This window comes from Penicillium crustosum (assembly GCF_028827405.1).
Source record: "Penicillium crustosum strain IBT 35664 chromosome Unknown utg000002l_segment0_segment0, whole genome shotgun sequence".
Classification (NCBI taxonomy): Eukaryota; Fungi; Ascomycota; class Eurotiomycetes; order Eurotiales; family Aspergillaceae; genus Penicillium; species Penicillium crustosum.
Genome location: NW_026623123.1, coordinates 1,731,671 through 1,742,635, shown reverse-complemented (window position 1 = coordinate 1,742,635; position 10,965 = coordinate 1,731,671). Strand labels below are relative to the sequence as shown.

At 47.1% G+C, this 10,965-nt stretch overlaps 5 protein-coding genes across 5 annotated transcripts; 4 read left to right on the top strand and 1 right to left on the bottom strand.

Moving 5' to 3' along the window:
* Positions 1–158: 158 nt before the first annotated feature.
* On the top strand, positions 159–863 carry N7487_004187 (60S ribosomal protein eL27; the record flags this gene model as incomplete). Its single annotated transcript, XM_056871934.1, has 4 exons — positions 159–165; positions 223–278; positions 453–789; positions 856–863. 4 exons carry the CDS (start codon positions 159–161, stop codon positions 861–863), a joined length of 408 nt encoding a protein of 135 aa, XP_056729654.1.
* A 1,199-nt stretch (positions 864–2,062) lies between these two features.
* On the top strand, positions 2,063–2,650 carry N7487_004186 (uncharacterized protein; the record flags this gene model as incomplete). The annotated part of the gene is made up of 1 exon (XM_056871933.1): positions 2,063–2,650. The coding sequence occupies one exon, from the start codon at positions 2,063–2,065 to the stop codon at positions 2,648–2,650; it is 588 nt and encodes a 195-aa protein (XP_056729653.1).
* Positions 2,651–5,635: 2,985 nt separating this feature from the next.
* On the top strand, positions 5,636–6,273 carry N7487_004185 (putative pathogenesis associated protein Cap20; the record flags this gene model as incomplete). Its single annotated transcript, XM_056871932.1, has 2 exons — positions 5,636–5,686; positions 5,782–6,273. The coding sequence occupies 2 exons, from the start codon at positions 5,636–5,638 to the stop codon at positions 6,271–6,273; spliced, it is 543 nt and encodes a 180-aa protein (XP_056729652.1).
* Positions 6,274–6,691: 418 nt separating this feature from the next.
* N7487_004184 (MAGE domain-containing protein) lies at positions 6,692–7,874 on the top strand (the record flags this gene model as incomplete). The annotated part of the gene is made up of 3 exons (XM_056871931.1): positions 6,692–6,715; positions 6,769–7,111; positions 7,195–7,874. 3 exons carry the CDS (start codon positions 6,692–6,694, stop codon positions 7,872–7,874), a joined length of 1,047 nt encoding a protein of 348 aa, XP_056729651.1.
* Positions 7,875–9,334: 1,460 nt separating this feature from the next.
* N7487_004183 (translation elongation factor EF-1 alpha) lies at positions 9,335–10,832 on the bottom strand (the record flags this gene model as incomplete). The annotated part of the gene is made up of 4 exons (XM_056871930.1): positions 9,335–9,936; positions 10,007–10,444; positions 10,504–10,772; positions 10,828–10,832. The coding sequence occupies 4 exons, from the start codon at positions 10,830–10,832 to the stop codon at positions 9,335–9,337; spliced, it is 1,314 nt and encodes a 437-aa protein (XP_056729650.1).
* Positions 10,833–10,965: the final 133 nt, after the last annotated feature.

Below are 10,965 nucleotides of genomic sequence, written 5' to 3'. Positions count from 1 at the left end.
TTGCCATCTGTCGGTAAGTCGACCAATCAATCCACAGCACACAAATCGCTACTGTGCCCTGAAACCCTCTACCTCACATCCGCAAAAACGAATACTTCGATCTTGACCGTTCCGTATCTCGACAACCACCCATCCTCGCCGCCCCCGGGACCTTCAAAATGAAGTGTACGTCTTCACCATTCGATCCCCCTTGCTATTTATATGCTGACGGATATGTTATAGTCATGAAAGTGGGCCGTGTGGCCATCATCACCCGTGGCCGCTACGCCGGTAAGAAGGTACGACAAGATCCTGATCCTCCCCGAAATTGAGCACGAGAATGGAAAGAGACGGAACGATCTGCAAGCGAAAGACTCGATATTTGAAAGAGCACAATGCAATATGGAGGGACTACGCGACAATTTGAAAAAAAATTCGGAGTGCTAATCAGGCATTTTTGTTCGAATTTACAGGTCGTCATTGTCCAGCCCGTTGATGCTGGCTCCAAGTCGCACCCCTTCTCCTACGCCATCGTCGCCGGTATCGAGCGTTACCCCCTCAAGGTTACCCGTGGTATGGGCAAGAAGCTCGTCGACCGCCGCAGCCGCATCAAGCCTTTCATCAAGGTCGTCAACTACAACCACTTGATGCCCACCCGTTACACTCTCGAGCTCGAGGGTCTTAAGGGTACCGTCACCAACGACACCTTCAAGGAGGTCTCCCAGCGCGAGGACGCCAAGAAGACCATCAAGAAGGCCCTTGAGGACCGTTACACCAGCGGAAAGAACCGTTGGTTCTTCACTGCCCTGCGTACGTTTTTACCCAAGATATATATTGATATACATTTTGAAACTTGAGGCTAATACTCCGGAACAGGTTTCTAAACGGTTTACTTGGGCGTTTTGTCGTTTTGAGCGCACGGGTCTAGGTGAAGGCGAGGTCGAAAAACCATCGAAAACATTCGGTCCCTGCGAGCATGGGATGGGAAAACATACACCATGGCTGGAAACAGATTCGTGAATGTATCGATGAACTCCAGTTTTTAACGGGGGCGCCACTTCCATACCTGGTGTCCGTCTGAATGAAATGGAAAATGAACAATTATTTCAAAATCAATGTTGTCTATTACCTGAGAACTGGTCGACATCTTCCTCTTTCCCATAGGCCGGGAACAATTTTGGTCTATTATCTCAACACAGATCAATCTCACCCCGGTGGACGGCCTTGTAGCTATATGGTTTGTCCCAGGTCATTCAATTCCATGGTGTCATTGCTACGATTGATGTATCCATGCCCATCTGTAACGCAATTGTAGTTCCTAAAAGCAGCTACTTGTGTCATATCTGGCAGTACTAAATCTCCGTTCTCTTCTGGGGCCTACGGAGTAGTCCTCAAGACACATTATCTAAAGAAAGACTACATTCTCGAACTTTGAGAGGTGGATATGTTAAGCCATGTCCCAAAGGTATGCCCCAAAGGTCTAGGTCCTCACCTCCATGCTGAGTGATACAATTATAGATCTTCTTCCTCCACATTCCATATACCAAATGTGAACCCCACCCCCGCCAAGATCCAACGTACCTCAGCCATCTGGGCATCAGCGCTTGCAAATTACTTCACGTTAGCAAAATTAAATGTTGAAATTATTTCTAGCATAGATAGCATCAGTGCTTGGGTTGCTATCCCAATGACATTACAGCTTTGACAACTTTACAGTATTCTCATCTACAGGGTAAGCAACCGTACAATGAACCGCTTTGATTCCACTAAACAAGGGAACAATGGTCTTTGAATGATATTCTCGGTATAGTCTTCGAGATTAGAGAAACGTATTCTTTGTCTTCGTTGTTTTCTTTCTATCTTGGTCTCCATAGCCTCAGGTCATGGCGTTTCATTCACAATCGATGCCATCCACACATAATATTTATATGAACCATCTTGTCCATAAGCCCCCATCAGCTTCACCCCATTTCATCTGGCCACGACTCGGCTATTGTTTCAATCAACCATTCAAACACCCAAGACGATACATGCCAAACTACAAGTCAATACACATATCACCAGCCATCATATTTCCGTAATCATGCCCAAGTCTCTAAAGACAATAGCCGAGGACCCCAGGGAGGAATGGTTGGACAACGAGGTCCATCGATACTACAACATGCCCATGGTAGTTGTACGAGCCGAGCCTCATATCCTAATGCACTGCAATGTGTACCGTGACACTACTTCACTTCTCAAGACATCGGCCTATATCGACAAGTGGGTTAACACCGAATATTTCATCTGGGAGATGTCCGCGGGGCTAGCTGACAGCGGAGTAAACCCACAGTGGACGGAGTTCTTCGAAAACCAATACAAGGAAAAATGGGTGCAGATCCAGAACGAGTTCGAGAGCATAGCCGATCTCCCCGAGAGATTCCTTCGCGAAGTTCCGATCCCGCCCTTTGAGGTTGCAGAGGTGAGAATTAGCGTTAATGAAACCCCGTGTTATTGGCGGCTCCGTGCGAACACAGGCCAACACATGATTGACACAAGCTTTTGGCATCTTTGGAAGTTGATTCTCAAGCAAAAGTCACCCGCAGTTGGGCCCTTTGACGTTATTCTCAGAGCACCCTTGCATACTCCTGCCGGGGAGGACCCTATCGATCCTTGGAATATGTCTCTATAAAACAATCACCCTGCTTTTGTCAGTTGTAAGGATGTTGTCTATCCCCGCTAGGACCGCGCACACAATGATTCCACTTCGTTGGATTTCACGTGCCTCCCTGAAGGAGCACAGCAAGATGGTTTTCCCCTAGCTAGCTGCGGCCGATCATGGCCGATCACGGTCTACCCCAGCTATTATGACCTGCCGTAACGCATGTGATAGTATCTAGATTTTTCACGTACTGGTCAGGTCTCCAATTGCGACGATGAGCAGCCTGACTATTCCACCGTGATGCTTTAAAACTTGCGAGGTCAATTCGATTCTTGAACAGGTATATAATAACCACCGTAGATGGGGGATATTATTATGAGTAGCCGGTAGGTTTTGTTCTGCTCTCTTGTTTGTCTGGCCCCATATATGTGTCTTTCTTTTCCCAAAAACGTATAGATCTACGTTAAATGCAGTCTGTTGCGTTAATTTTCTAATCTTTCTCAAAAATTCGATATATAAGAAGTCGAACTTGACCAAACAATAAACCATAAAGAAGTGAAGAAGTGATACCAATACCTAGAGCCACTGGTATTAGATAGAATCCATAACAGATGCCAGAATGTGAACTGATATAGCCATCTTACTACTATCATATAGAAGGTGGGAATATAGAATGAGAGCCCACATGCCGAAAACAATGAATCTTGCCTTACTATATATTATATACGGTCTGCATGGCTGTGTAATGGCCGGTTTCAGCATAAATCATATGATAGTATCAAGAATATATGGAACTCGGGGTTCCTTCCAAGGTGGCGTGGTCTGGACAACAAAACGATCATAAAATACACCGACTAATGCGTGGCTTCATCTCCGACGGCTGATTCCCTTGGCACACCTATTGACGTGGTATTCTCCTTCAGGGTCAATGTGGCTAACAACTGCCAAGCCAAGGGCAAAGCGCTTCGAAAATATTCGTTTCCGGCACAATTGATCACAGGTAAATCACCAACACCTTGTATTCACCTGATTTCATGTGACCATCACCTCAGTCAACCAATTGATCTCAAGGCAACACAATTGAATCCCTGATATTGAGACAGCACTAAATGACACCTCAGTTTCGCATGTGAAATGGATATCTTCGCGCTCAGCTAGCAGCGGGTCACGGGCCTCCGCGACGCTAGATGTTCAGAAGGCTATAACCGAGATCCCACCTTCATCTTAACCGCCACCCGCAGATGTAATATTGCGGTATTTAGATTTCTAAACATGACTGTACTCCGTATGTCAAAAGTAAAAAGGAAGTGGCGCGTTTGCCGTCTGGATCGAGAAGGGATTGATTTTCCACTGCACAATATCCCAATGGCTCCAAAAGCGGCGATAGGTCGAATTCAATATAATTTTTGGACTGGTATTATAAAAATTTAGGGACAGCAGAAGCATAGCAATGTTTGTACGGGGTGCTTTCTACGGAGTAGATGTTGAGACAACCGTGGTCAAGACCCACGATGTACAGGGATCTGCATAGTAGCTTAATCGAGTGGGTTGCCAGTCGATCGCCGGAATCCGGTCATCTCTGTAAAGGGGAAAAGGAAAACAGCAGGGGGTTTGAGAAAGAAAAAAAAAAAAGGGACTCACCCCCTCTAGCTTCAAATCTCAATGCTCATGACATATTTGGTCCAGTCAACATCTTCAACCACAGTGTTGGGGAAAGCTGGCCACCTCCCGGCTTACCCTGTTAGTCGTACCGAATACATATCATGTCTACATTCCTTCAGCAATGGGAACACGAGGGTCTGAATATGTATGAAGTATTCCGTACCAAGGTACATTCTATGCCTCACATAAATCACTTAGACTAAAAAATCTAGTATGACCATAGTACTATATTCCTATCAAACGCAACCGTTTCATAGGGTCACATCAAGCGCCGAGATTCGGACGAATCCGCGACGAATCACTTCACCGACCCGGAGCCGGAAGAACGATCTCCAATCCGGCCAGGACCTTGCACAATCCTGCCCCTCCTAGTACATTTGGACCGGAAGTCATTACGTACTTCCGAGAGTGTACATACAAGGGGCAGATGGGACTTGACGCTCAGGCCAATGGGTGGGTACATGAGTATAATGTGCAGACGGGCTAGGCTCACATAACCTAGAAGCCGAAGCCATCATATTCTGGCAGGTTGGCCCCGATCGGCCATCTGCGGCCACCGTCTGGGCGGTTTTGTTATAGGGTGCAGATAAGCAGTTTCGTCCAACGGAAAACGGTGGAACGGGTGAAAAACAAGGTTTGACTCGTGAAGTCACCCCCTCATTTGGGGTCAAATCGATATTCTGGGGGTGATATTGAACTTTTTGGGAAGAACCCGTTGGAATGTAATAAGAAAAGCTGTCTAAGAGAGAGAGAATAGATCGTTGATAGAGATCATCCTCAAGTGGAACCACACGGCGTTTTTGCATCAGACCCGCAATCACATGCCAAAGTAGCTCTTATCAAAAATTTAGTTATGTAGTTATGGGCACATGTATGGATTTCATGATTTGGACAACTAAAACAAGTATATTTGGTATGGGAAAAGAATATATATATATATAATACCTAATAGTTATAATTAGCCATATGGACTCAATTGCTGACAGTTTGGAGTGCATACCAAAGTCAATGGCGCATTGGCGTGGGGGCATCACTTGGAATCGAAGGCTATTGAACCCTTCTTTTCCCTAAAAGAAAAAACCAGAGAAGAAAAAGAGAAGAATTATGCAAACAGAATTAAAATAACCACCTAAAATAACCCCAATAACCCAAATAACCAGAGAATACGATGTATTAAATGATGCGATTGCGGTAGGACCCATTGCATAATGACAGCGCAATCACATGTGAAAATCCTTTTTTCCTATACAACCCAATTTATTCCTCTCTCTCTCTTCTTTTTTTTTCATCTGGATTCTTTTTCTACAATAATCTACTCAGTTTACTATCTTTATGCCCCACGCAGAAGAAAAAATGGGTGAACCGGTTGTCAACGGCGAGAAGCACTACTCTCAGTTCCTTGACGTAAGTATACATACCCCCCGCCACTCCAACCCAACACCGAAACGCAGAACTAGAGCCAAGATCAGCCCATACTAACTAAACATTCCCAAATCTAGCATTTGATTTCCTATCCCATCATCTCCGACTCTATCTCCTACTACAAGGGTAACCCTTACGGAGCCAAGTCCCTCGAATTCGCCGACCAGGGCTACACTCGTCTCGCTAAACCCGTCCTACCCTACTTCTCCACTCCCTACAGCTATGTCGCTCCCTACCTAGCCCGCGCCGACTCCCTCGGTGATAAGGGTCTCACCCAGATCGACACCCGCTTCCCTATCTTCAAGGAGGACACCCAGAAGCTGCGCGGCACCATCTACAACAACGCCTCGCTACCTGTCCGCGTCGTCGGTGATGTCAAGCACCATGTCACCGATATCTATGGCTCTGAGTACAAAAAGTGTGGTGGAGATGGTGTACTCGCTTCGGGCAAGGCTGTTGTCACTACCAGCTTAGTTCTGTCGCAGGAATCGCTGGCTTGGGTTAGCGCTTTCCTCCAGAGCAAGAAGGAGGAAGCCAAGGAGGCTGTCAATGAGAAGAACAGCCACTGATTTTAGATCTCTTTGACCTTTTGGAGCGTTCTTTTTTGTCGTTCTTTTGTCGTTCTTTTCCTTTTAGAGAAAATAATACCTTATCGCTGTTGTGCGTGTGTGGTGCTTTACCCTCGTTGTATTTAGTTCGCTTTCCCAGGTTTATCGATGTATGTTCTACAAAGTACCTCAAAAGCACATAATACTCTGTTCCGTATCGATGTAGATGTTGTAAAGCATATTCTTTCTTTAATAAATCACCAAAGACAGTCTTTGAACTCCTCAAATAAGAAAAGTGTCGTTCAAAACGCATTTGCTGAAACAAAGGACCATTGATAAGGGCCTTTGCACGGACCAACCCCGATGGGGTAAAATCGTTCTATCGCGTCGCGTCTCTCCAAATCTACCTGCAACCCATCACCATACCTACATAATCAAAATGCAATCAAATCGCAAGAGACGGGTATGAAAACTCACATCCAAATAGTTAATTCATCAACTAACCTCCATCCCCAGAGCAACGCAGCATCCGAGACCGAGTCAACCCCAGACGCTCGTCGGCGCAGAAGACAAAGCGAAGAATCCGACTCATCCGCACCAGACAGCGACGATGATGGACCAAGCGCACCAACCAGCACCGACGCAATGGTGAAAAAAATGGTACGATTCGCCATAGCAAGCGAGTACTCACGACTCCCGATCCGGCGCAACGACATCAGCGCCAAAGTACTGGGCGAGCAGGGCTCGCGGCAGTTCAAGCTAGTCTTCGATCAAGCGCAGCGGGAATTGAGACAGCGCTTTGGTATGGAGATGACCGAGTTACCAGCGCGAGAGAAAGTCACCATTACCCAACGACGCGGTGAGTTCGATTCTGTCTCGCTTTTCTTTGTTGCAAACCCACGCTACGTCTTAAGTAACCACTACTGACATCCCGTACCACAGCTGCACAAAAAATCGAGAAACCTTCCTCGGCTAACAAGTCCTGGATCGTTACTAGCACCTTGCCGCTCCCGTACCGTTCCTCCGATATCCTCATTCCTACTAAAGCACCCTCCCTCTACACTGAAAGCACATACACGGGCCTGTACAGCTTCATCATCGCGGTAATTGTGCTGAATGGCGGTTCTCTGGCTGAACAGAAACTTGACCGATACCTGGCGCGCACAAATGCCGAGGTCGCTACGCCGGTGGATCGTACCGACAAGCTGCTACAGCGGCTATGTAAGGAAGGGTACATTATAAAGACGCGGGAAATGGATGGGGGCGAGGAGGTGGTTGAGTATGTCCTTGGACCGCGAGGCAAAATTGAGGTTGGAACGAGTGGTGTGGCGGGTCTGGTGCGAACTGTCTACGGAAAAAACGGGGGTGACCATGCGGGCTTGACTCAGCTGCAGAGAGAAGACCTCGAGGACTTCGAGGGGAGGCTAGGGAGGAGTCTTGGGGTTGACCCGGTTCCCGTACGAGCTGGTGAATTGGATGGTGCTAACGATGTTGATGGGAACGGAGAGGGACATGAGGCGCCGCGGAGCTCGGAGCCTCGACGGTCTTCGAGGCGTAGTCCTACCCAGGAAGAGGAGGAGGAAGGGGAAGACTCTGGTTCTGAAGAGAACGAGGAAGAGTGATTAATACAGCTTTGATCGACACGCTATGATAACGTTGGTAGGGATACATACTACATGTAAGTATCTACAACTTGATACCCAAATTACGATAGGTCATCTACATACCTTTGGCCAATATTCGCATTTTCATCTTCAATCTATAGGAGACTCCGGTAGCTATGTAGTAACTTTCAAGCTTACATCCCCATGCTGTGGATCAGCGACTTGGCTTTAATTTGATTTGACCAAGTCGACAGGCTGTCACGAGCAGGGCTCATGGCTAATCGCAAATTCTTTCTTGCTTCGAGCACATTCTTCATCGCCAAACATTTATTGCCGACATCTCCAAGCTCTGGGGAGTAGATAGGCAGAGAAAGATCGAGGTTTAAATGCATGGCTAGTAAGCCGGTTTGTGGCTGGTATTCAGCAAAAAAAGAAAATATAATGCTTTTAACCAAGTCGGATAGGTATAGGTCATCCATGGACGAACATGAAAGATACCAGAAAATCAATTTCTATGGGTTCGTCATTCGTAGACGAAAAAACTTCGCTTCGTTCTTTGAAAAGAACCTTATACATTTAGAAGACTATAGGGGCTAAGTTCAAAGCAATTATCTCTCTTGTGCATCGATCCACTATGGCAAGACTCTTCGTTCTACTTTTCATCCGACAAACCCTCTACGATCACATCTATGTAAATTGAGACTAGCTATAGTATACATGTATATAGTTTAACAAAAAGAAGCCCCAATGAATAAAAGATAAAGACCCATTTGAGCTATTATTACTAAAGTATTTTGCACATAGAGGCTCATACACTGAACTCAAAGTGAGGGACCAGAAAATATACATACACACAAATAACAAAATATATGTTTCGGGCAGATCAGATATCTCGAGGTAAGCAATCAATAATCGGGCTTGCTTCTTTAAAGACCGGTCTGAAGTATTCTTATATATCCAATGATAACTAGGATTGAATTGAGATGTAGTTGGGTTTCAGGTTGAATGATGCTAGTCCTTACTTGATATCGTTTGATATGTATAATGGGCCTACAGAGATTGGAATAATGCGCTCAAGTCAGGTAATAAGATATGGGTATAACAAAGGAAAGATAATTTGAAACGAATATTGGATACAGTCTTGACAGAGCCCTGGAAGTGGATGGATGGATGTCTATCATAGGACTCGGGCGTTGCTGGCCTCAAAGACACCCCGCACAGAACTCGAGATCATCTCGAAAGTAACCGATGGTGGGACAACTACGCCGTCAAAAAAGTGACCAACTATTTTACAGATTATTGTCTACACAGATTGGTCTCTACAGTTGATACAAGTTTACACGAGAAAAGAGGAATTGAGTCATAAAAATGTGGGTAGTCATTTTGAGAAACTACACAGCAAATCTACCTTGAGAACCAGTAACTGTTTTTGAAAAGAAAAAATCATCACGGCATAATGAACATCATCCGAGAATCATTTATTTCTTACCAGCCTTGGCAGCGGCCTTGGTAACCTTACCAGCGCCACCAGCGTTCTTCTCAACGGACTTGATGACACCGACGGCAACGGTCTGGCGCATGTCACGGACGGCGAAACGACCGAGAGGGGGGTAGTCGGTGAAGGCCTCAACACACATGGGCTTGGAGGGAACCATCTTGACGATAGCGGCATCACCGGACTTGATGAACTTGGGGGAGGTCTCGGTGGCCTTACCGGTACGGCGATCGATCTTCTCGAGGAGCTCGGAGAACTTGCAAGCAATGTGGGCAGTGTGGCAATCGAGGACGGGAGCGTATCCAGCGCCGACCTGACCGGGGTGGTTCAGGACAATGACCTGAGCGTTGAAGGAGTCACAGGCGGCAGCGGGGTCGTTCTTGGAGTCGGAAGCGACGTTACCGCGGCGAACCTCCTTGACGGAAACGTTCTTGACGTTGAAACCGACGTTGTCACCGGGGTTACCGGCCTTGAGCTGCTGGTGGTGCATCTCAACGGACTTGACTTCAGTGGTGACGTTGGCGGGGGCGAAGGTGACGATCATGCCGGGGGTAATGATACCAGTCTCGACACGACCGACGGGAACTGTGCCAATACCGGAGATCTTGTACACATCCTGGAGGGGAAGACGGAGGGGCTTGTTGGAGGGACGGACGGGGGGGCTCGATGGCGTCAATGGCCTCGAGGAGGGTCTTTCCGGTGGACTTGCCAGCCTTGGTCTCCTTCTCCCAACCCTTGTACCAGGGGCAGTTGGTGGAGGCCTCAAGCATGTTGTCGCCGTTGAAGCCGGAGATGGGGACGAAGGGAACGGACTTGGGGTTGTAGCCGACCTTCTTGATGAAGGAGGAGGTCTCCTTGACAATCTCGTTGTAACGGTCCTCGGACCACTTGCAGGTGTCCATCTTGTTGAGGGCAACGATGAGCTGCTTAACACCGAGGGTGAAGGCAAGCAGAGCGTGCTCACGGGTCTGGCCATCCTTGGAGATACCAGCCTCGAACTCACCAGTGCCGGAGGCGATGATGAGAATAGCGCAATCGGCCTGGGAGGTACCAGTGATCATGTTCTTGATGAAATCACGGTGACCGGGGGCATCTGTAATGAGATATATTAGCATGTGTTCAACCGAGATAACAACTGGGAAAGTCTCTTACCGATGACGGTGACCTCATACTTGGCGGTCTGGAACTTCCAGAGAGCGATATCGATGGTGATACCACGCTCACGCTCAGCCTTGAGTTTGTCAAGAACCCAGGCGTACTTGAAAGAACCCTTTCCGAGCTCAGCAGCCTCCTTCTCGAACTTCTCGATGGTACGCTGGTCAATACCACCACACTTGTAGATCATGTGACCAGTGGTGGTGGACTTGCCGGAATCGACGTGGCCGATAACGACGATGTTGATGTGGCTACGCTCTTCTTTACTGTTGGGTTAAGTTAGTTTCATATCTTCTGAAAAGCAAGCGATAAGTCACATACCCCATGATGACGGTTGGAACTTTTTGTAGTTCTTTGTAAGATACTAGAAAAAATCTGTAGAAAAATTGCTCAGAGACTACGGCAGAACGCGTAGAGGTACTGAGCAAAAGCAATCAGTAAGAGTAGTTGGAAGAGGGA